Source organism: Aptenodytes forsteri, unplaced genomic scaffold (assembly GCF_000699145.1).
Source record: "Aptenodytes forsteri isolate BGI_AS27 unplaced genomic scaffold, ASM69914v1 Scaffold114, whole genome shotgun sequence".
Taxonomy (NCBI): domain Eukaryota; kingdom Metazoa; phylum Chordata; class Aves; order Sphenisciformes; family Spheniscidae; genus Aptenodytes; species Aptenodytes forsteri.
The window spans coordinates 4,474,997-4,501,631 of NW_008795364.1; the positions used below are offsets into that span (position 1 = coordinate 4,474,997).

General features: G+C 39.3%; 1 protein-coding gene across 1 annotated transcript in view; it reads right to left on the minus strand.

Annotated features, from left to right (window-relative positions):
* The window catches only part of MOCOS (molybdenum cofactor sulfurase), a 211,572-nt gene extending 186,485 nt beyond the window's left edge, over positions 1-25,087 (minus strand). Inside the window, exons 1-3 of the mRNA XM_009280211.1 lie at positions 25,042-25,087; positions 24,401-24,490; positions 21,695-21,761 (exon numbers count right to left, since the gene is read on the minus strand). Of these exons, the coding sequence (XP_009278486.1) occupies positions 21,695-21,761; positions 24,401-24,490; positions 25,042-25,087 (203 nt within the window). The remainder of the gene's footprint in view (positions 1-21,694; positions 21,762-24,400; positions 24,491-25,041) is intronic.
* Between the last annotated feature and the right edge of the window lie 1,548 nt (positions 25,088-26,635).

Here is a 26,635-nt window from a genome sequence, read left to right on the forward strand (position 1 = left end):
TTCCCCTCCCTCTCCAGTACTTATTATTCACTGAAGTACATTCCTGCTTTACAATGTTTTAAGAGGTATTAAATGTACTAATGATGCAGCTGGCACATTAGCAGCTGTCCCATGGTTGAGTTTAACTCTGAGTGTGAACAGCAAAGTATACACAAGGGAAGCTTGTATTTACATGCACAAACATGCCTAACGCTAATTAGGCAGAATACTGGACAAGGGTGTAATTCCTTGCAACATTTCCTATTCTATATTTCACCACTGCAGCTGGGGCCCCTTCACACTCACTTGCCTAAATATTTTCCTTTAATAAGTTTTCTTAGGTGAGAAATATATTCCCTCTATAAATTTCCTTCCCAGACTTCTCAGAAAATAAAATTTACTCTCTCCTCTTTAAATAGACCCACGCACAGGGAGAAAAATTATTCATTACATATATCAATTTCTTTGCTTCTGATAAGACAACTGTCCTGTGCAAATGAAAGATTCAGCTGAAGCTTTCCCTGTTTTATTAACACTGGCTGAGCGGTAGCCTTAAGGACCATGTTGGGAGTCCCAGTACAGGCGAGGTCGTCTTTCCTCTTTCTCATACCTGCTTGCTCGAGTTGCAGTGAGGAAGGCATTTGTGAAAATAAGAAGTGAGCAGGCAGACCTCTTGGTTTAATTTTTAACACTAAAGTCCAGCTTAAACTGTTGAGAGCTGGGGGCAAAAGTTTTACCGTTTCATGGCTTGTACAGCTATGGGCAACTGAAAAACAACAGCCCTTAGCCTCATCTTACATCACCATTAAAAAACTGTCTAGCATATTCTCTCAAGGGAAGAACATTTTAATGTATCCTAAACTCTCTCCACAACTCCAACATGTGGGAAAGCCTCACAGCTATACTGAACTCTGTATAAAAATAACTATGTATCTAATTGTCTTACAAGTTTTTAATAATATGCACTCAATAAATAGTTTTATTTCTCCAATGATTTAGAGTTGTTCCAAAAATTTGTAAATTCAAAAGAAGCTAAAGAACAGGCTGTGAAACACACAGATAACGCTGCTATCACCACTTGTTCCCCCCTAAAGGGGTTATAGCACAGACAAAAATAATGCACAGGCTTCTGCAAATAAGAGCTCTTCTCATTTTCACTTATTCAGCAGAGAGATGGATGGTAACGCCATAAATTCCTACCTAGCTACTTAAAACATCAGCTCTGCACTGAGAATTATATTGTCTCTTACTAATCTGTTATTTCACAGCCTCTGCAAAAGTAAGCTTTAAGTAGGTTTTGTGAAGTGGAACAAAATTCTGGTTTTACACCCTCCTTGTCATACCTGCTTTTTTCTGAGTAAAATCTATCCCTTTTTTAAGGTTGGACTCCAAATTAAATAGTGTGCCAATCTTGTAATTCATGAAGAACAGAGTATTTGCTACATATTGTCTCCAGTCACACATATCATAGTTGTTGATATGGACCATACCACAGTTGTTTATATTGATCATGGGAAACTTACTGCCCCGCAGCTGGAAGAGAAAGAAATACAGTGACAAAGAACAGCACTGCTTTATCCTCCTCCTTCCCCATGAAAAAAGACTGACCCCAAAGCTACCAACTTACAGTTTTCACTGACAGAGATGCAGTGGCTATCTTTGATGCCCAACCAGCGGTAACGGACCTGGGCTGACTGCTTCCCACAAACACAGGTGGGATTGGCACTGAAAACTCCATGACATTTCCCTGCTTTTCTCAGATGTAGACTGTTTTACATAAGCCACTGCTCCACCCGGGTTTCTGCAGTATGGTAATATGACTATTTCTGCCACTTTTAGAATTACAGCAGTAATAACAGCTGCCAATTTCAATCTTGGTTCAATCATTTCTGTCTGTCATTGGGAAAAAAAAAAAAATTCCTTTCTTATCATCATCTTTCTCTCCACCGTCCTGCTTTTGCACTGAAGCTCCGCGTACTTAAAAAGTTACCACATTCTGGACCAGGTATTTAATAAAATGTCTATTTTCTTCAATAAATGCAATTCCACCATCAGAAATACATACAGTAAATCATCGTCTTTAGATTCTGGGACTGGATTCACTTCACCTAACTTTAACATCTAAACCTACACTAGTCACCCCTAAGAAGTGATTTATTCTACCTACCTTAGATACCAATCTCAACTTGAGATAGTTAAAATTAACTAACTAAACTGATCGGCTTGTACACAAATAGTGCCAAAATGATGTGACCAGTTTAATTAACAGTTTTTTTAGCAATTTATGTCCAATTATATCAGATCACCACATAAAAAATTAATTCCCCAATACCAGCATTTGACAAAAACTAATTCCACTTCCACAACCCCCCCAGCATTTAATTGTACCAAATGAATTTGATTTTTTTAATGTTCTGATGGGAAAAAAGCAAAAGCTTTTTTATTTACTTCTTTCATGTTTCAGGTAGGTGATGGCAGATAAGCACATACTTGTACACTGGGAACATAGTGTACACTGGGAACACTTGTACACAAAGGCATACACAAAAATCAACAAATAATGGGCAGGTTTGCTGCTAGCTCTGTGCACAACAGAAGTAGGGAAGTTCACAGAAGGTTTCTTTCCATCTAGCCGTAGCACTCTGCAAGGTCAAGTTCTGTCTGGAGAGAGTAGGAAATGCTTTGACTTTCATAAATGAAAAATTACGATCTTCGGGTTCACTTTTAAGACGACAAAAAATGGTCAAATGATTTCAAATGATCCAAACACTGTTTCTTTTCAGTTTTTAAATCTTTCAAGATTTAGGGGCAGAAGTGAAATCTAGGCCAGGATGTTTGGTTACCCCAAACCCCAAAAGAATAGGGAACCTATACTTTACTTGTCTAGCAATTCTTTCTCCCGCAGGAGGACATGGTCTGAAGATACGAGTCTTCATTGTAGCATTTTATACTTTTAAGTGATATGAATACAGTGTGATTTAACCATTTCAGTTACTTAGCACAACTATTTGGTAATAAAATCACCTGAAGTTATTATTGATTAGAAGCATCAAATATGTAACAACACTGTACGAATTCCCTGGCAATTTCTATGCATATCTGCATATCTATATACAGACACATACCCACACACAGACATATATATATATATAAAGCAGGGATATCTAAACAGCAGAGAAAGACACAACCCAGATGTCTTTAGGAAGGCAGTGCCAAAACCACCAGATTTCCGCTGCTGCTGTCACCCAAGTGATGGTGTGAACAGCTATAATCAGCAACTCCGAGGACATACTGATAGGCTAAAGGACTGGGGTGGGAAGGATGGTACATGCCCAGGAACTACAAGGAAGAGGGGATGCAGAAGACCCTGTCTCTCCCTTGTTCTTGGAAGGCTATCCAGCGATACCAACTGGATACCAAAAATTCAACAAAGGTGGGGAGACGGAAGTAATGCAGGTATTGTATATCGATTGGGTTTTTGATTAAAGAGAATTACTTTTGTGCGTATACACACTCTGTACAACACAAAACACTGTCTAGAGATTCAGCTACTGAGTGAGACTCGTAGATCTGCGGATCTACTTCACACATTAGTTTCTTGCGTGATCTTGAGCAAGTCATTCTACTCTCCTGTACCACAGTTGCCTGTCTGCAAACTAAGGGAAAAAACAGCATCTCCCCTCTTCTGTCACTGTCTGCCTTAAAATATTGAGTGTTAAGGGAATGCTAAGCTATTTGAATCAAGGACCGCCCATCCTTTACCATACGTGAATTTAAGCAAGGCAGAGATTTTGGCAATACTAATTTTAAAATAGTTTCTGTCACTGAAACACGAACCCTAATAATGCCAAAACTGTATGAGATTCAGTAATGAATTAGCAACCACTTTTGGAAAATCTACAGGATTCCTCCAATCCCCTATCTTTGAATTCCGTAAGCAGAAGAACGAACCATATTGTTGCTTTTGATGGAATTGTCTTCCTGTTACTCTGCAAAATCCTCTTTGAAAACTGGGGATTCTCCAACCCCTATCTCCACAGCTCTCTGTGGCTCCCAGAAAACCTTCTAAAAAGAACTGACTTTGGCATGCTTCAGATTTCCAGGAATTATTAACCAGACACTCCAGTACTGCTCCACAAGGCTAAATATTCCCTGTCTTCTTCCTTGCTCAAATCAACTGAAATATTGTACAGGAAGGAGGAAATGAAAGTATTTTCAGATAATGCATATAGTTGCGCATTCGTCATGTGGTGTTGCTTTCTTTCTTGGTTATGGTAATAACAAGCCATTTTCATTTAAATAGTATTATTAATTATTATAATTTATAATATCTCTTATGCTTCAGCTCTCCTGCAAAAAGAAACCCCTTCTTGGTTCATGGAGCTTATGAAAGATAAGGAGACCAGAGGAAAAGGATATTAGTATATATTTGGTACTGGCAACACAACAGTTTGCCAGTTACACAGTTTGTGAGACAATCCATTGCATAACATCTGCACAGATTTCAGTGCAAAAGCTAAATGAAATAGCCCATCCCGCCTCTTACAGCATGTCCAAACTACAATGGGTACATAAACAAAGAAATACTGTTTGACAGCTGAACACATGAGTTATCAAAACAAATTAGAGGCCACTTACAGCAGTACAGTCTCTCTAGTTTTGTGCATAGAGAATAGACTATAAAAACTCAAGTGAACTTTTCTCATCAAGTGTGTGGATCCTTCATAATTTACATACACAGACTTGCAGCTATTATCAAATAATGTAAGCAGTCCAATTGCTACCATCCAATCATTTGTGCTCAAAGCTGCATGACATTCATATTGTGCCATCAATCTGAGATGCTTACCTATAGATAATTAAATTAAAAATCAATGACAAAAGAAAGACAAGTTTGGATCAGTTCTCACTGGATAAAAACCCAGAGACCATATCAATTTACGTATCCACTATTAAAAACACCTTTATATATTAGGCACATTTGGGGGCTTTAACATTTTACCAGAACAACAAGTGCACATCTTCCTGTGCTTGGCAGCAAACCAATGCCAGTGACTTATGCAGAAACAAACTAACTGTGATATTGCAACAGCTGCCAAGGGGTATGTCTTCCAGCTAATATTATGATTCTTTGCAGCTACCAAAGAAAGAAAACTTCACAGGTAATTGTTCCAGGTTTTCTACAAAACCAAATGCTGAACAGGAAAGGGTTTGGGGAGAACAGGGTTTCATGAACCCACAAGCGTTTGTGATTTTGTTTTCCGTGTTTCACACGGGATAAACCCAAACACACTAGGAGAGGCAAAAGGAAATCCCAGAATAGCTAAAACCCCATTACAAAATGAACCATAGTGTTTATTATGCAAGAGACTGAGCTTTGACTCCCTTGTCTGCAAGACTGAGACCAGGAAGCTCATGTAAAGTCCAGTATCACACAATCTAGGTGACACAGAGAGAGAGAGAATGTGCATCTATCTTCTTCCTTCACTTTGCACTTGTTTCCCATATAACTAATATTAATTGGATAAAAGTATTTTAGGGATCAAGTCTCTTGACCAATGATGAGTGGCATCCTCAGGGAAAAAATGAAGTTTCAAACCCTTGGCCCAAATCAGGCAGAAAAGACTGCTTAGGAAAATATTGTGACCTCCGCTAGACATGCACACATAGGATCTACTTTATATTTTTCTACTTCATACATCTCTGCCCTCTGATTATCCAACCTCAACTCTCTGTTGTTGGTGCAACTTCTCTATCCTGTCATTGCAAGCAAATTGTCACAGTAAAAACTCACAGAGGATCTGAAAGCCAACCCCAGTGATAATTTTAGCCTCTTAGGGGGGATGAGGAGTAACTTTATGCCATGACACAACCTCTGGTAGCATCTCTACCTCAAGCTCCTCCTGAGGATGCTGTCAAACTTCAGATCAGTGTGACTGATGGGAAGAGGGCTCAGAGACCTCTGGTACAGGGGAAAACAGATTCTGAGTTTATCAGTTGCAGTTGAAACAGACCCAAATAAGCAACTCTGGTGGGGAAAAAAGTGAGCAGGCTGCTGCTACGAAGCATGCCACCCGTCAGGAGCCAAGCCACACGCAAGCACCAGGCAGTCAAGCAAAATGCCCATTTGAGCCTACTAACAAGGCTACTGTACTCTTCACTAGTACTGTCAATTGAGAAGCTTTCAAAAATGAAAAGGGAGATACCGCAAGTCTCCCAGTATTTACAGCTACCATGTCAGGTTTCCTCCTGGGAGCAGAAGTCCCAGCTGTGGGCTTTAACACCCACAATCTCACAGTCAGTGCAAGGAGTCTTCCTCTTGCTGACAAGAGAGTGCCAGGTCTTTGCACAACGTAAGATACAGGCCCAGCTGCAGGACCAGAGTCCCGCAGAGGTAGAGATGCAGGAATCTTAAATTCTGTTCTGGGGTTTGGGTTTGTTTTGTTATTATTTGGTTAGCAGTTTATTCAATGCAGTGTATTTTTTAAAAGCCTGCTGCCATTATACAATTTCAAATCTTTCAAATCTTTTCAAGGGAGGCACCTGGCTAGAAGCTAAGGGCTGTTGCTTTTCTAGCAGCTTTTCAGAAGCAGTGGGGCTGGTTTGAAGATCTATTTTAGATAGGCAATATCAGGCCATAAACGAGATCATATTGTTGTTTTCAAATGGGAAATATGTCTCAAAGTGATGCAGCTGGCAGTGAAATCACTGAAGAGGGGCTGAGGAGTTAGAACATTCAGGTAAAACCAGCGCAGCCTATGAAGTGAGAAAATAACACTTTAGATAGAAAACACGCAGGAAGAAATTTAAGATCACAGAAAATGGTGATGAATGTCAGTATGCCTTTTCTCCTCAAAGTATAACTCTTCCCTGGACAAGAATAATATGAGATCAGTCTTATTCCGTGTAATGAAGCTAGAGGAGAGAAAAGAATGTCAAAAAGTCTGAAAATCTGGACCTCAGCAGCAAAAAGTTGTGAAAATGGCTGAGAAACTTCTCAACCAGAATTTCTTCTAAAACTTGGGTTTAAAGAGTGGACTAGGGGAGTGGAGAAAAATGTAAGCAATAAAAATAAAATCATGGCAGCTGCATAACAGTGTAAGAGCCTTCTGGGGTTTCAAGATTATTTTAGGGCCCCTCATCTCAGTCTGCTCCACAGAAATAGACAAATTGCATATGTAAAGACCAACGAGTTTTCTCTCTCAGTATCCTACCACCCACAGGTTTGAATTTGGGTTTTTTTTCCCCCTTCACACTACCAGCCTTCTAGCCACATCACAGGGACTACCCAGGTATAGCAGAGCACAAAAATAGGGTTCTATATTCAATGCTGCTCTGCCTTGCAAAGCTCGTTCCTGTAGCCATATCACCTGCCCACAGCAGCAGAAGGAAAATGTAACAATCCCTTTGCATTGTTATTAAATCAGCAGATAAACCTGTGAGCAAATATCTACAGCAGAGTGGCTAAGGAAAAGGGAAGAAACATTTGTTCAAGAAATGTAGAAAATACATGACTAAATTTACTAGAACACGATTTCCAGTTCATTAATCATTTTGGTGTGGTACAAACTGCTGCTGGGACCTAGAACAGAGCACGCAGACCCACTATTTAATTTTGCATCTGACTAATAGTTCTTCTCTCCTGAATTGCATCCCTTTCTCTGTCTTTAGTTTTATTTCAGATAAGTCAGCTATGTGCTTTGGTGGTCATTTTTATCAGCAGCCCTAGTTTACTGTACCCACTGCAGGTAGCTTATGTAATTTATGCTTTTAATTTTTCTGCAAAGCACCTAATACAATGGTGAGAGGCTCCATTTAAAATTACCTACATAAATAAGTAAATATCATACCATTAGCATATAACAGATCGTGCTTATCAAACTATAAACACTGTAGGTTCAGAAAGTTCAGTGGCAGTGTGACTAGCAATGCACCGGGGGGAACGTGTATTCATTTTCTAATAGGTCTAACAGACCCTAAAATGTTGCATAACACAGTAATAATCTTCTCTCAATTTGCTAGGAAGAATTTAAGATTCTCATTTTCTTCTTCATATTGTATCAGTAGCTTTTCCTGGGCAACACACTTGCTTGTGCTAGACCCAAAAGCATAAAAGTTATGTACAGCCAAAAACCATCTACCACAACTTGCCCGACACCATTAACAGTGGGAATAATATACAAGACAGGTGAGAACTATGAGCCCAGACGTAAAACCTTCTGAAAGCTGTTCTCTACCAAGTGATACCCAGGATCCTGGACTTTCCAGCCCCAGATCCACAAGTCAGTGCAAGTCTCAAGCAATTTGAGCATCTACTCAGAGCACTGACAGAAGGGCACATTCCAGGGGAGTACTTGTCATCTTACATACCCACTTTAAGAGAAAGAACACCAGCCTAGCAGGGACCTTAGGCATGCCTCACACTACAGCCATTGTTATGAGCTGCTGTGAGTCTGGCAGCAGTGGTTTTGACCATCTCCATTTGCCTGCCCTGCTGCCTGCCAAGAACTAGCCATCTTTGCCACAGCTGGCACTGAGTGTACGTGCGTGTCTCCACTGCTTCAGCACCACATCCAGCATCTGGACTTAAAATGACTGTCGTCAGCAGCTCCAGCCTGCTGGCTCTGGTACCAAGGGTGAATCTCCAGAAGAGGCATGGAAGGAGGCCGTGGGAGAGAGTAACAGCACACGACCAAAGCTGGTAGAGCATGATTTATGTCACAACTCATCTCACAGCTCCCTTAAAAGCGCTCTTCAAACGCTTTACCACATCAGAATGAATGAAAGGTAAGTCTGATGGCCTCTGTTCACCAAATAGTATTTTGCTGGTTTTTCTTTTCCTTCTAGAAAGTGGCACTGATCGGTATGCTACACTGAATAAATCACCAGGGCAATTTCTTTCACTGTGGTTGTAAAAACAAGTTTAGCAACATTTATATTATGCTGTGATTGAACCTTCCCACAGAGCTGCCATTCACAAATTTTATATGACTTACAATGTGCTTTGCACCTCAGTAATTATATTCTAAGTTATCAAGTTCACATGTGCTCTCTTCTTCTAGCGACCAACGTGTGCTTGAGAGAAATTACTTCTGAATATGCTTAATTTTAAAGTCTTCATTTTACACACTGTATGTAATCAAACTTTTTATTAAACATTGCCAAGCAATCTGTCTCATTTAAAATGAGCTGCTAGAAGAGGTAAAGGTCCATTAAGCTGTTAATTGCACACTATAACTCTGATTTCTTGAAAAGTTATGTTGAATATAGTTTCCCCAAATGCTTAATTCCGTATTTACCTAATTCTACTGCCATAGCTACTACATTGGTCAGGTATATGATAACAAATCAATACAGCCACGCCAGCAAAATTCTCCCATGTAGAAAAAGGGAGCAAAAAAGAGGATTTAATTTCCTTTTCTTGTTTGAGTTTGATATGGAGAATTTCATTGTACAGGTACAAAACACAATTCTGCTAATGTAGAAATACAAGTACACCCTAAAGGCAGAGTGCTTCTGCTACAGTAATGGCTTAAGTGATTTGAGAGCTCAAATTCATTGCAAGTAAACCTCAATTAGACTTGAAAATGAAAGTCAAGCAAGTGACATAGAAAATGGTATACGCCACTGTTTTTAAATTACTTACAATGGAGGTCAAAAAATATTTTAGGCTGTGAAAATAAAACTGAGGTGACTCCAAAACTTATAAGCCACATACAAAAATTTTCAAAAAGATTGCCATCTTTTATATGTGGTTCTGAAATGGTCTGAATGCAGGTCTTTGTATGCGAAAACCACCATCAAAACATTTAAATTTGACTATACCAAACTCAAGAAACATCAATGCTTGTTACACACTAGCTAATTAACCAGACCTTACTTCATATCATGTACCCTTGTCAAATAAAAGTGTATTTCTCATTCTTAAATGAATTTATATCCATCTTTGTATTAGTTTGTAGTAACTTGAATCGTATTATAATGAAATTAGAGAGAGTGGAAAAGGATGAATCATGTATTAATTTCTCTCAAATGGCACATAACTCAAAGCACGGTATCCCATGAACGTTGACAGTTATTTTTCCTTTTTTCCCCTATCCAATCAGCTCTGCAGATCTCCTCACAACACTGAGAATGAAGTAATTAGCACTGGTATGTGTAAATTTATTACGTCTAGTAGGAGCCTCTATCAAGGGACTCTCTCTCCTCCAAGCCTTATGACCTGTCCATAGGAACGTCTTCAGCGACCTGGCTTTCCAGCCTCTTATCAAGGCTGTGCTGTTTAAAAACAGCAGGGCACCTTCCCAGAAAGAATTTGTGGTCAGTTCCTTCCCACTTTGGAAGGCCTGTGCCGGCTCTGAATCGCCAGGCGTGCCTTCCCCACGTACAGCAACATACTTCACCACACCGTCCCCAGGGGACAACCACAACCAACAACCCCTCAGAAGAAACACCAGAATCCAGGTGCTTTAGCCCTTTCGTTGACACTCGGGCTTACAGCTCTGACTTTTGTGGGCCACAACCAGGAAGAAGGTTATCTTAGCTCTTTTTCACACAATAGAAAAAACACATGAAGAAATCAAAAGGGCCCCAAATTTACAAAAGAAAACAGCATGAGTATTTTGTTAAGTATAAACAGCCTTGAAACATATCAGCACTATCTTTCAAAGTACAATAGCCGTTCAGGGCCTGAGACTTCAGATTAAGAGAATTAAATTTCCAAAACTCAGTGGAGTGTGTGCTTATTTAATTAAAAGCAGGCAGAATTTCATTTGCACTTCATTGTTAAGAATACCACCTGTAATATCACATTTTGGCAGTGCAGCTTAACTCCAATTTATACTAAAAGCATACTTCATCAAACTCATTCTGAAGTTCATTACAAACGCTAAATGCCAGTACTATTTGCTATAGCGATCCCATCCCATTTGGATGTTTAAATAGGCAAACATGGTCAAATAAACGGAGCAGCTTGTGAATGTTCTATACTTTTTCAGATGAAGTCTTTTGTATTTGACCTGCTACTGGGAGCTACATTATGTAGCCTTGATTTTAAATTTTCACAGGTATGGCTCAAGGTGTTGAAAAACTACAGAACTTTCTTGCTTGTACCTGTGCCCATAAAGTACATCAGGTTATTTTAATTTCCTCTCACAAATGAAGCAGCATATTATACTCATTAGTGGACTATATCCCACACAGCAAGGATTTCTCACTGATTGACAGAAATTTACCCTTGTGCACTGCCTTCAGACAATGCACATGGCCCAGACTGTGCCCTGTAAGGCTGGCACTTGGTAAAATTTTCTCTCACCCAAAGGACAAAGAGGGAGACTTGAAGAGAAGCAACCGCATCCCGTTTACTGAGATAGCCACTCAAGACAGCTGGAAAGTGCTACTGGAAAGTCGGAGGCCTCCCTCTTTCCTCTGAGCAGCTATGTCAGCCAAGTAGGAGGGAGGAGAGGCACTGCTCCTACCCATTTTGGCTCAGGCAAGTTTGGTTACCTGGCCTATATCATGGTTGTTTAGGCTTCTTCCTTGGCTAAGGTAACCTGTTGCTGACAGATTCACAAACTCCTTTCAACCTACTACTGCAACACATTTAACTCATCACAAATAAACACAGGCAAAATTTATGCTGCAGTCATGGACAATAATACAGAAATTATCTGCTTGTAGCACACTATTTACATAGGAGGAACACAACCAAGTAGAGTTAGGAGATCTGTTTTAATCCAGGCTCAGTCACTGCCTTCATACGCTGTCTCAGCCACAACTCCTCAGAGGTCTGTACAGTTTCTTACTTCAGTTTGAAAGCACGGTAATACCCAAAGAGCTAAAAAGGCAGGCTGTAATAACAGTTATTGTAAATGTGTCGTTACATGATTGCAGATAAAAATCAAGTGATCACAACCATCCATAAATACTTTTTGCTTCATTTGAATGAAACATTTTCCAAGTATGTTACTCAAAAACACACATTATACTGTGTATATGATATTAACGGAGTTCACATTAAGCATTTTGGCATAATTAAAAATCCTATCTATGTGGCCTGCTGTTCAGTCCTTAGAAGGCCAGACACGTACTTTCCAGTAAGCTTGTGCAAGTGGACTTCAGGGTTTGGAGCGTATCAGTGTGGGACTAAAGGGTTTCCAGCCCTGCAGGGCTAGCAGAGCAGCTCTTGTCTAACAGAACTTTTGGATTCTAGTTTTCACTTTCCACAGGAAGACAGATCCGTGTGAAATAAAACAAGCTTCAGCTTTTATGAATTTACAGCAAGATTGTAAGCATCTTCAGACAAGCTCTTACTGGCAGGCAGATCTCATTCTCCTGTTGCAAGGAACTTGGCATGGACAGCCAGTGAACTGGAGGTTTCGCAGTAGGCTCACCAGAGAGCCAGCCTCCTAAAAGACGGCTGAGTGGGACACCACACAGGATTTTGGCACCAGGATTTTGTAACCAACGGGTCAGTGAAATTTTTCTTAGCAGGGCAAAAGTAACTAGGATTCTGCCTCACACCTCTCCTGCAGAGTGCTTCCCTTGTTAGCACAAAAGCTTCAGCATTATATTCCAGAAGTTGGTTTTAGTATTGTTCATCATCTTTGGTCTTTTGGTGGTTTTTATTTGCTTCCTGCAAGACAACACTGTTTTCATACATCGTTTACTCACAAGTCAGAAAAATCTGGTCTGTGAACACATTTTCCAAATAAACGATTCCTATCTCTAAAGCCTCTTTTATTGCATAACAGGTATTGTGCAAAAAATGTAGTGAAATACTAAACACCTTTAAAAAGGTAAAGAAAGACAAACAAAAAGAAGTGGTAAGAAGATGGCTGAGAAAAGCCTGAGTGCTGAAAAGCTCTTTTGAACACTATTGACTGTGAACACTGGATTCATTACAAGCCTAGGGAGTCTTCATAAAATCCAAAGCATACACATCTTACTCCTCTAAACAGTCTCACCATCCAAAAGCTTGCAATAAATTCTAAAGTATTAGCAACATGTTATTGAGCTGGCACTCAATAATACTAATGATGCAATTTTCTTCTGCCTTGACACATACCAAATATACTAATAAAATCTAGCAAATTAAACCTGGATTCACTAGACATTATTAACCTTAATATAAAGGAGACAGGTCTGTTCAAAGTCTTGCTTCATTTATCTTTCATATTCCTGTATCTTACCATGGCTCATGCTGCTTCTTAAAGACACCCTTTAATTTCAAGGACACTATCTTTGCTTACAACCTTCGTGTTAGAAGTAGAAAGTTTAAACCAGGTGAGAAACTTGAATCAATGAAATAAGCAGACAAACAAAAGAAAGAATAAAGAAATTTAGAAGGAACTCATTAATATTGCCAGCATATACTACAAAGGTCTACCTGAGTTTTAGGCACTTATTTGCTGCGTATTTTCAAACTACCAATGAAAGCTAGGACATTTAGCTTCAAAGAACTAGATGCTCAAAGTGATCAAGTTAATTAAATAATTTTCTCTCCTTCAAGCCAATGTGGTTTCCTACACAATACCTATCTGTACAAAATCTTACAGTCTTCTTTCATTTTTGCTCCATTCATATCAGTATCAACCAGTTTATGGACCATATTATCACTTTCAGCCTAGCATGAAATTTCAGAACAAACAGGAAAAATTGTCTTCCAACAAATGTATTACATTCTAGAAGAATCCCCACAAACAGTGCTTCCTTTCATCCTGGAAATGCATTGTGCCTGCAGGTTTCCTCTATTCATTTGAAATGCCCATGCCGTTTCCTTATCATTACAATATTTTTTGTCTTCTCCTAGCATCCAGAACATTTGATCAGGTCATATCACCATTTAAAGAATCTTTTATTCTGTCTCAGTTACCACACCCTTGATCGCCATACTGCAGGACTTACTTCAACCATCCCATTCTATTTTGGCTGAACATTTCAGAAAGATGAAGGCAATCCAGAACAAGCTCAGAGACAGGGTCAATGGGATTGGAGTGGGGGATGAAGAATAGAAGTAGAATGTAGCGGAGCTTATCTTGTTGAACCTATGAAGACAAGAGAATGGGACAGGTCTCCTCTACATAAATGCATCAGAAGAGGTTAATGGCAGAAAAGACCACAAAAGCCTATAGGTAACAGAAAGGACAGAAAACAAAAGGACACCAGCTTCTCATGAGACAGTGGAAGAGGGAGTTTTCTAGCCCTCCCAGTGGGGAAAGATCATCAACAGTAGATGAAAAGTACCCTGTAATAGCAGGAGATGAGACACAAAAACCCTGAAGGTCATGTACACTCCCATACTCTTGAACCATACCAGCTGGGATGTGTTTATGATCTGGCTCTCCTGAAACCTGGCACCCTAAAACCCTTACTGGGCCTTCACGCTGTCATTTCATCCCTGCTCAGGCTAAGGCGGCTGGTTTGCATGTCATTACCCCATGCCAGTCACCGCCTATCCTCCCGTACTCCCTGTTCTGCTTACTCAGTTACTTCTGCTCAACACTGCTGCTGCAATGCTCCCTCTGGCTCCGCTCCCGCTGGTGTTTAACACATCACCAGGGCAGCCTGGAAGCTGTGCAGCTGCCCTGCTTTTTGCCACAGAAAGGTTCAAATTTTCAGCAGGGCAGCAATGACCTCAGTAACAAGCCGTTAAATATTTAATGAACACCACTAGCCGGCATCTGCCTGTGGCCAAGTGGGTTCTCAGTGCTGAGGGGAGAAACAAAGGCAACAACCACTAACAGACGTGAGATGTTAACTGAGAATTTCAGCAAGACAGCAGGTTGCAGAGGGCAGCAAAATAGAAAAAAAACAACACTGTTAGGACTACAGCATCTAGCATGGGTGCTGTAAATAACCGCAGAGAAATAAAATCAGAGAAAGAGTGAGCTAAAGGCATGTGCCATTGTTTGGCAAAGCAAATGTGTTTGCTCTGTAAGACTAGATGAGCTACAGATAGTCTGGAACAACACATAAAAGCCAATGGCATTATTAGAGATGAGAAGGCAGATGCAGTTATACTTGATGTAACAGGGACAGAAAATAATTCTCAGGCTACATCGCAACTGAGAGAAAAAAAAAATTAATGAAATCACTCAAATACCGCAGAGTCACCTGCCCCCAAAGTTACCGCTACTTGCAGATCATATCTGCTTCTGGACAAAAAATAATGGAAGTTCCTGATACATTGCTATATGCAGGAGGTTGGAAGTTCACCAGTAGTTTAGAAAAATATATATATATATATATTCAAAGTGTAAATAATATGCCATGAACTAGCTAGCCCCTGTTCATAATGATAAAAAAATATAAGCAACGCTAATAGCTATTCACTTAGGTGAACTTTATAATAAAATCATTTCAGTGGATACCAGTGTTTAAAGTGCTAAAAATCAAGACAGGATCATAAAGTGTGTGCAACAAAAACAGTATCAAAGAGCTGAGGAAACAGAACAGTAAGTAGAGTCAGAATTGGCATGCTTTTGGATGGGGAAAAAAGACTCAAAATGCAAATGATGATTGTTTAAGGACTCAAGTGTGCTGGTTAAAACTGCAGCACGGTGGGGCTCAGGTAGCAAATATAAGGATAAGTGCAAAAAGCTCTGCCTTTCAGCAGAAGTGACACCAGGAATTTCAGATTTGTTGAGACGCAGATGCCACCAGGGAAGCCCTTGGGAATGTTGTAGTGTCTCTTCAACAGCTTAATTATAACAACAGATGAAGTATTCAGGTTGCTTTACAAGTGAAATGAATGAGATTCAAAATGGTGCTCAATACTGGGTTTGCTAACTTCACAGAAAGATTATTAGGGACTGCTTAAAATGGTGCAGTAATAAATTATCTCTGTGCTCCTAAAATCATAGATGAATTAGTCTTTCCCAGAGTTATGATGTTAAATATAACATAAGACATAAACAGCATAGGTTAAACTGTCATCGGTCGTGCACTTCTCAGTAGAGGATCATTGAGTAAGTTTCAGATGGTGGAGCAAAACAGAAAGTGTCTGCAGTCTTCAAAAAAATTAGACATGAGAAAAAACATCAGATGAATTTTGAACAACATACATAACTCAAGATGGCATTCAAAATTTCTTGACTTGAAGCAAATGGAGCACCTCTTCAATGCTACATAACTTACGCTGAGAAACAGAAGTGCACTGAAGTCAAAACAAAGTTGTCAAGCACAACAGGTACACACAGGCGATGGCAGAAATTACTTTTGTGCTAAATATCCAAAAGCCGTATTTAAAATACAAATAATCATCAAGGCCAGTAATGAAGCTGTCAGATTCCCTTGGAGCTGGCAAAGGGACTGCTACGGTTCCCAACAGCTAGACAGGACTACGTTACTACTCACTAAACAGCTAGGGCAACAAGTGTTACCAGAAGAGTCACAGAGCAGTGTCTCACTGTACCGCTTCTTAGGAAGCAACTGCAAATCCAGAAGCGGGAGGAACACTGCATTTCTTCTACAAGTATTGTACAGCCTAGGGAGGGAAAAAAGCTTCCATATAAACCCTGAAAGAGGCAAAGAGATGAAGAGAAGGGGAAAATGGAATTTGCATTGGGGAAATTTCACTATTTTTATTAATATATTTTGTTCCAATTGGAACATCTCATCCACCAGCTCAGGTGCCCTCTCGCAGGCTTCCCCACGGACACAAAGGCCATGAGGTCCCTGCCAAAAGAGCAGCTGAGGAGGCAGCGAGGCTGTGTGCATTTAAAAAACATGAACTAACATGGTGGCCTGAATCTAAGTAAGCCTGTACCACTCTCCCTACTCTGAATGTTATTTAGAGAGCAATGGCACAGCAAGATCACTTTTAATCTTATTCTCCATTGCTTCTTTGTCACAGACACATTATAAAAGCAGATTCCTGAGGTTTTTTTTCTGAATTGGGAAGGAAAAAAAATTAAAGGTCGTATCCACCTTTTTTCAGACCTCTTTGCAAAACACCCTCTAACCACCCATACAAATTAAACTCAGAATTGCTCAGAAGCATTTCATCCTTTTTGTTCATAAACTGGTAATCTTGACCTCCAGATTGTAATTTATTTTACTGAAATATTTATTTCCTTCAATAAATGATGCATTCCAGATTTGGCTCTCTTTGCAACAAAGATTACTCAAAGAGCATGACCATGAATGTACAAATTTTATTTACTGCAATCTCTTCATACAAACCATGAAGGTATAAAGCTGACTACCAGAAGAGTAACAGACAGCATTAGCAAATTCCTTTCTAAAGCTTGATAAACTTATCAAGTTAATGGTTAATGAATTTATTAAAACAGAGATAAAAGTCCAGGAGCAAAGTTCCAAAGTAAACCAGACTGATTTCATTGGTTCTTAAACCAGTATTCTAACTCATTAAAAAATAACAGTACCTGTTACCCTGTTCAGAAGCTTTTTACTACCTTGCATAGGATTGCAAAGAGTAAACCCACCAAAAGTAATGGATTGACTCCTAGAGACAACTGTTTATAAAATGGAGTCCTTTGTCTTCATTTTAAGTTTATCTTCCATCCCACTAGCTTTTTTCTTAAGAAGAAAAAAATAAGTTCCCACAGTTGCATAAAAGGATAGGTGTGGCCAGGAGAAAACAAGAAACATCTGCACCAAAGCCAGTGCTCTGTTGTTGCTCAGTGCATAACAGAGCACAGAGTCAGAATATCAGCCAGCTCACTGTGGGCGCGCTGGGATTGTTTCATTGCACGCCTACGTAAAATCATTTCATGAACCATGAGGAAAAAGATCACCCCTCTTGCTTATTATCAAGCTCTTCCAAAAAAACTATCCATTATTCATAATTATCTTCTAATGCTTCTCCCATTTGCCGCGTACAGAATCACCCCAGTGAGCACTGTCTCCTTTTGCTAGACTTCACTGACTCTGGTATTTCAGACTTGCCCTGGCAGCTGAGCAGCGGGATCGGGAAGAGCAGCATTTGCAAACGGCATTATAAAACAAGCATGCAAAAGGGCTGAACCATCCTAGTTTCGAAACAAGGTTTTCAAGTTGATAGGTACCATTAAGGAGGACAGGATGCAGCGCTCAGATGTCACTCATCCGTACAGTCTCCCGTTGATGACCTTTGCAAAGGACAAATCAATACTAAGCAGATACTGTATCTACCATTTCTTACTGTGTAGGAAAGGTCAACCAATTTTCATGTATATATCAGTTCTAACATTACTGTTTTCAGACACAGAACTGCTTAAACCTGGGAATAAAGAAAAAATCCTTATCCTGTGCATAGCACCATTTCATAACGTGATAATTTAAAAAAAAGACTTAGAATGGAAACTTACTTCATAAGCAAGGTACGATGCTTATAGAAGGAATGTAAAGCTTTACCTTGCTATCATGAAATGATCTCTACAAACACAATGTAAATGCAATTATAAACAGCATCTATGAGATTGCTTCCTTAGCAAAATCCCGTACCACCTGTGTGTTTTACCACAGAAGCAACTATTTTTTTTTAAAATACTAAGCCGTTTACATTCATTTTGTGCATGCCTGCTGCACCTTTTTTCGTTCGTATGCTCAGGCCACAGAGATTATTCTCCTCTTACAGGTCACTTAGATGGCATATTTTGAGAGAGGCCTTTATAGAAATACAGGTTTTGGTTCTATATTTAAACTTGATCCCATTTAGCTCAATGCCAAATCTTCATCCCATTAGCTCAATGCCAAATCCTTTTAGCTTCAGTGGGAAAGTTCTACAATACACATATTGCCACAGTCTAGGAGATGCCTGGTGCTGAAGTCCCAGCTGAAATTTCTTGCTTTTTTTTAATATATATTTGAATTCCCAAAGTATGCTTAAGTTTAACATTTCACAGTACCTGAAAGTTCAAGGATGAACGTTAAAACTCTATTAAATTCAACAACACTGTGTTTAAATGAAAAAGGCATTCTGTTGCATATCTTAAACACACCACAAACATAAAACAACACTAAAACTTCAGTCTGGCTCTGGTTAGAAGACACTGCTGCACTATTTGATATTGCAAGTGTAAGATCTACAAGGACAGCATTTTAAAATATTCAGAAAGCTAGTATTTTAAAACGCTTGCATATGGGAAAAGGGTTATTTAATACTCAATGTAATGAATTTCTGAGTTGCATTATCTCTGCAGCATCGTAAGGAGATATTGCACTAATGTTCTCTAGCGTATGGAAATGGAGCAATGGCATTTCCATACATCCGTACGCAAAGTCATAAAAAGGATCTATAATCTTTTGATGCATACATTTAATACATTTAGTAAGGTTTATTACAGTTCTTGCTTCCTCTTCTCAGTGTCATTCATGGTTAATGTAGAGATACGCACAATGTTAAAAATCTCTCAGCAGTTCATTTCAAGTAAAGAGAAGCAATGTTTTTAAGAATAGTTATTTTTACTCTTATTGTACTTGAGTTGGTCAAGAGGTAAGCTGTTTTGATTATTGTAGTTTTGTAAATCATAGAAAATATCCATTGACTCAAATATTTAACTATTTATGTTATTTTCTTGCAAATCCATGTTCTAAGAGTGGCTTCTGTCTGTCAAGCAAATATGAAGGCAAAACCAAATCATAGAGCTTTGTACTGTGGAACAGTGTACACTGCCAGATTAGGAAAGTCTATTCTGATGCTGCTATCACCAATATCGATAAATATAAATCAGAAATTAAGCCTTGTGTTTATTTTTAATTACTTGCTTGTGTAATCTCATCTGAAAATCAAATTAAAAAATTTTTAAAAACAAATCATATTGTTTTGGAGACAAACACTGAAAAAAACCCGTACTTCTGGCTGCAGCCATGTGCCAAAAGCAGAATTATAAGCAAGCAATTCATTTTAAGACTTCTGAAACTACCTGAATTATTCTTTTGCTGAGGAAATCCAGCCTATGCGCTGTGATGCAGGACAGAGCTGCCTGTCTCCCTGTCTTGTCACATTGCTTATTTTGATTAGCTGCAATGGCATGGAAGTATAGATCTTTAATATACTTTTATTGCCTTTTAGATAGATGACATACTGACAGTGTTTTTGGGACATTTTCTTCCTGAATTTTTGTGACTATGCCTTTTTGGTGACTATGCTTTTTAAATTTTTATTGGGGAATAATGGCTAAATTTCTATAGGGATAGATGACAAATTCTATTAGATGGAATACTGAAAATGTTCATTTGGATGCAGAGAGCTTTTTTTTTTTTCCCCAAAAGAAAAACCAACCAAACAAAAAACCCAATACAAACACTGGTATGATTCTTGTCATCTCCCATCCTGCTCTTATAAAAGTCTCACACTTTTTTAAAGCAGGATCCAAAATAAAACAAGCTGAAGATGTCAGCTCTTTTAAAGTAATCTATATAAGTTACACGGTGAAAATCTATTTCCTTACTCCCTACCAATGAAGAACACAAGAGTACAATAGTAATTATTATAGAAACAGCTACTTTCTACTGTGCCTTCGTAAGAACAACGATTAAATGGCAACATTGAAATATCACTGAGAGTAAATGGAAACCAGAATGCTAACGCTGCATGTGAGCACACAGGTATGCTCAGGAGACTCTGCAGGGCTGTAGGTATTGCTGTACCTGGCTGTAAGTGTCTGCCTTTGAAAACGGCTATTCCTCATAGACGGTTGCTTTCGTTTTATTTGGCCCTACATTAATAGATTGTCACCATGCACAGCATAAGAGAGGGTAGCGGAAGAAGCAAACATAAATACTTTCTCCAGAAAGTTGGCGGCGGGGAGGGGCAACAGATTATAGCCAGCTAGAAAGCTTGCTTTTTTTTACACCCTTATAAAAATGCAGTAAGGCAGATTTTCTTCATTACAACTGTGAACATTACAATGCTATAGTTCCATTGCTACTGATCTGAATTCTGTGATGTGTTTTGGAGAAATTTTTGCTCTTAAGGAAGATGATAAAACAAAGAGGAATCCACGACACTTCTTTCCTTGCACAGAGTGCCATTAAAAGCAGGCAAATAAACTCAAAGCATACAAATTCTTCAATAAAGACATTTTTTATAAAATAGCAAGAGTTACCTAAAACAAACCCCTAAAACCAATAACCAAGTACCTAAGTTGTGTATTTCTTCATGATGTAAACTAATGGCAGGAAGTGTACTTTCAGCACACACTGTCCTGAACTTCAGGGGGATACATTATTTAGAGATTCAGTTCACTTTCTGGCCCATACCCAGAAGCCCCAACACTCAGTTTTACCTTTTCTTTTTGCTCTTAAAAATTACACTAAAACTACTTTAAAAGGTATTTTATTACTCCAACAGAGTAACGTACACATTCCCATAAGGTTTTTATAAATTCTCACAAGCCATTATGCCCTATTTAATTTCATCTGAATTTTAACCATGTCCTTGTGCTTAGTTCCACCTTACTATCTTACCATACCATCTTACTAATAATCAAAACTTCTATATCTTAATTAAAACTGTGGACTGATATTACAGCACTAATTTAACTACAGGACTTTGAGAATTGGGGCATCTGGGAGAAAAAGAACTGACTTTGTCCAACACTTTACTGTCCAAGTACCTTGTGTTTTAAGTGAGGTGTTTTCTTTAGATGTGACTGATTGTAACACTCAGAAAATGACATCACATCAAAGTCATCAAAACAGCACAGGCCTAATCAAAATGAAAACAATGAATTGCATCATACAACATCTGAAAGAAAGATTATTCTACCTGTATCGGACATGCTCGATTGTGTCATATGTCAGCTTGCTGCTGATATTCTGACTATGAGGGTTGCCTAGGAGACAACAGAGATAGAGAAGTTAATCATTAATCACAATTTTGCTATTAATTTTTTCTTTTATCAGTCTTACACCAAGCCAGCCTGAAAAGATGACAAAGAAAGATTTAACATATACTTCACAGCAATGCCCTGAAGCTCCTTAGAGCAGTTAGTCGAAAGAAGGGACATGTAACAGAAGAAAGCAATTATGACAGACCTTGAAACTTCTCTTACTAATACTTAGGCAGTTCCCTTAAAAAGAAAATGCAACTGCATATGCACAAATGTACGAGGAAAAACTACAGATAGAATGCACATTCATAAATATATTTGCACACTAGCTAAGAAGCAATTTAGAAGAGACAGCATCTGGAGGTAATAGACATCCATGATTGGACACCAGGACTAACCCTGGGGTTTTTACTGTCTGAAATTCAAGTAGCTCATGAAAATATAAATTTTAGTGCAAAATTAGTAGCCACCTTAGCACCACTCAGCACAGACATGCATTAACAATTAAGACAGCACGTAAGAAGGGCATGAATTTATCTTCTTGAGCGAAAAAGATTACAGCAATATCCACACAGGCACAGCACACTTTCCTATTAGTAAATGCTTAAAGAACACGCCTAAACAGTTTGGAAAGAGAACAAGAAAAAAATTGCTATATTAACACAGTTTTTGCAGTAGGCTGCGATATTAGCTACTGTCTTTTTAAAATTTCAAAATCACCCTGCTGAAAGTTATTGAGTGAAGGTGCTAAAAAGAATAGTAAGTTTAGAGCTCAAACCCAAAATCTAGTACCTAGACTTTTCATGTCTGATGTTGCATTTCTGTAATTTCCAATTCAAATATTCTCAATTTAGAAGTGAGAATCTCTCTTACTTACATTCCTTTCCCTCATTTACACATGCAACAGCTAGACTGCAGTTCTTCAGGCCTGTGGATTACCACCAAGAAAAAAAACAAGGCTGCAAGTCAAACTCCCCCTTCACTCACATCTGTGTCTGTTAAATGAACTCTTTTTATACAACGGTTACTGCCCTCAGAGTTATCAGAGGCATAACTGAAAAAAAAAAAAGACTTGACCATACTAGAGCTCTCATTATCATTTTAGATGAAAGCAGTATTAAAAAAGACACAATTTGTTCTCCCATAGCATTATAGGAACTATGCTTCAAACTGGCAGCACTACTATTTCTATTCACAAGCACTCAATTGATTCACAAATTTAATTTTTTTTCCGCCACAGATGGAACTTACTATAAGGGTTGAGCCCAATGTTGTTTGAAATAACTAAGATCAGAGTGCATACATTTCACTTTACAATGGCTGTAGTGACAGAACATTAATTTTAATATCACTGACATGCACTCGAATAGGAGATTTTGAATATCATCAAATCAACGTATCTTGTTATAACAGCCAAAAAACCTATCCCTATTGAGAACAACATCTATTTTGTAGTGGAACTTAAATCCACGCTCTGGATCCTGGCCTGGCCAGGAAACAAAAGAGCGGGAAATGACACATACAATGGCACACTGAAAATGAAAACTACCCAGAACTCTCAAGTGGCTTGCCCAGGTGATAAGCACAAGTGTGCCAGTGCTTGAGTGAACAGTTTTCTTTTAAAGCAGTGGTACGTAGTTCCCAAGTGAGGAATCACTTTGCTCTATGTATCAGGGAGCACAAGAAAGACACAAAACTAGTAGAAAGGACACATAGCCCACAGATAGTAACACACAGTAAGAAATCTTGATTACTTCAGTGGGACTACTCACAGCATATACAGATAATACTGTACAGTATATTTTTTTCCTGGTTGAGCATAAATCACTCTAATGTCAATTGTCTCACACACTAACAACATTTCCTAAACAATGGATGCTGCTGCCTTTGTATAAAAGCACATTCAGTGTGCGGTTCTTGGCTAGATAACATTTGAAAGAGATGAGAGGTTTAAGTAGAGGATCTGCGGACTAAGTACTTGTAGGTGGTGCTGAAGTGCCCATGTCCACAGCTGCAATAGCTAAATCTCCACCCAGATATTGCACAATTCTGTAGATATTTTTACTCACATTCTTATGTGCAAGATTGCTTTGGTGATACGCATCCTTCTTTCTGAGTATGCACCTAAGTCTAATAGTCTGGGAGAGGTATAGCACCTATTCCCTACCTAAATTCACTTGGGATCTTTGAGCTAACCTTCTAAATAAAATTCTTATACTGCGCCACAGTATAAGTTCCCTGTGATGACTCTCACTGAGAAGGGGGGTGGTTCTGGATTCTGGTCCTTGCATAAGAAATTGTTTTTGCATTTTGTGTGGAAAAAAAAGGACTAAACAAACAGTGCTCAGAGCTACATTGTATTTGTTTATCCTCAGCATGGTGCCCTAACCCCTGGGCAACAGTCATGCTCCCTTTGATTTTTCTTCTTCACCAACACAGGCACATCCTTGGCCACCAAAGAACAAAGCTAGGGGTAACACAACTGGACTATGACTCCTTTGTAAAATCACTGGTCTTCCAGCTACTCTATAGTAGTGTTAAAAAACCCGCAAAAGTACTCTTCCAACAACTCAAGAGGCACAGTTTTGATCTATTTAGATGGAAACTTGAGAAGACTAATGGGAACACTGTTTTGCACTTACCATAAACATTGTTTCTGAGATCATCAGTAAAAGCTTTAAGTAGACTCTCTGGGAAAAGTGCTGAACCGGCATGGTCAAGGTAAGTAATCCCTATTAAAAAAAAAAAAAAAAAAATTACTAGATTTAATTTTTTAAATGTTTAATTCCATTTTCTCCCACAGACTACATTGTGAAGTGCAGCAGTCAAACACCCCTAGCACAGTACCCCACACAGAAAGTCAATTTCCGCAAACTTCCTGGGGTATGATATTTCTCTGCCTGACTTAGAGGTCTCTACAGCTCTCGAAAAGCACTTCTCAAATATGTTCCAATGGTCAGGCAATATTCACAGCAAGGCATCTTTCATTCACTAGGAGAAATAAAAAAGGAGGATACAATACAAGCCCAACATTTTGATTGCATCTTATAATTTTTAATTAAAACCAAATATTTTAAGAGGTCCTTACTTTCACGTTTAGATTGTACATTCTGTAATGGAAGAGAAAAATCTTTTTGTTCTGCCTGTACAAGACTGAGCAAGATGGTGACTTCAGCCACCGTACCTTGTTACTCCTAGGCACTACTTATTATGAAAACTACTATTACCACAATGATAGTAATTATCATTAATAGCAACAACAATAGTAGCGTTGCCTCCTTGCTGACAGATGAAGCAACTCTCTCAAGAACTGACAAGGCCTGAATCATCCTTGAAGCCCAAAGACAGTACTAGTTTAAGTTTTAATGTGTTTAAATATTTCTTGCCACTCTGCTGCACTTAACATTCAATTCATTTTTAAAATCTCGTTTTTTGTTATTAAGCTATTGCAAAACTTTTTATTTAAAAGCTTATTGGAAACGAAGGCTTTTTCATGTTTAGCCATTTTAGATTTCTTAATCTTCAGCAATTATTCTTCCATTTCTCCAGTGTGTTTCATGCCCTTTATTAGTTTTTTCATTTCACTTACCTTAAGTATTTCAACCTATTTCAAATTTTAATAATGATGAATATGATTAAGATTAGAATTTATTAAGTATTTTAAAGGCCTTCCCTTTCCATGGGGACTTAAAACTGAGTTAAGCTTTAAACGAGAAGCCTCGACACTTGGAAATATATGTAATTATACATCACGTTGCTGTAGCAGTGATTTGGTAGGTAAAGATGTGAGGCAGTGCTAATGATAAAAGGAATCTGGACATCCATCCCTTCTCTTATTTTCGAAAGAGAAAAGCCCTCCCCCTGCCTTAAAATTTCCCCACTTACAGTGTCTAGCAAAAGCAGAATTTTTAATGATGGCTTGAAGTTAGTCAAGGAAAAGTGTTTCGAGGTGATTTGAAGGGAGGAGGGTGGAAAAAAATGGATTGATTTATTAGATGTACAGACTTTTAAGGTTTTTACTTTTTTTTTTTTTATCCTAGAAAGTTTCTCCCAAGCAGTATGAAGTGGCACATACAAGCATACGGGGGTCAAAATGCATATGGGGGTCTGTCCAGCCCAGTTTCTGACAGGAGAGGTTACAGCCACTTGGCTCACCCCCGAAACACAGGGAGTTTGGAGGGCGAGAGGCACGCTGCATCACGGAGAGAGTCAGGCCCCTGCCCGGCAGAGCGGCATGGCCTCTGCCAGCAAGGGAACACCGCAAGGGGACGGCAGCTTTCCCTCCAGCAGGTCATACACTCACCGCGGCCGCCCTGCGGCGCATTGCCGGCCTGAGACCAGGGCCTGCCGCACGGCCCGCAGCTTGGCACCAAACACCTCTGCTCTGAGGTGGAGCTGAAGCGGGGAATAACAGCCACAACCACCAACATCGGGGCCCAGCTCGACGGCAGTGGTCAGGGCGATAAACAACCCACGGTCACCGGCTGCAGCTGGGAGAGCTCGGAAGGGCAGCCCTAGAGTGGGAAAGGGAAGAGGCAGCCCTGAGACAGAAACAGGGGGGAAAGACTGCTGTCCTGGAGGCGACCATCCCGGCCAACACTCTCTCTCAACAAAGCCTGTGCAGAGATGCCATTTGGCTCATTAGCTCTTACGGGCACCACAAGCACAAGCCTAGTGATGCTCCTCTGGAGGCAGACAACTGCCTTTTCTGGATTCTTCCAGCCCTAAGGAGGTTGACAGCACCAAACCGATAACGCAACCGTACAGCACGAGCAAAAACCAAGCAACCAGCTGAGGCTCCTCAAACACAAACCATCCTCCGACAAGGGGACGGGCGCTTTCTGTCCCGACCGATGCTCCTGTGAAGCAACGGGGAC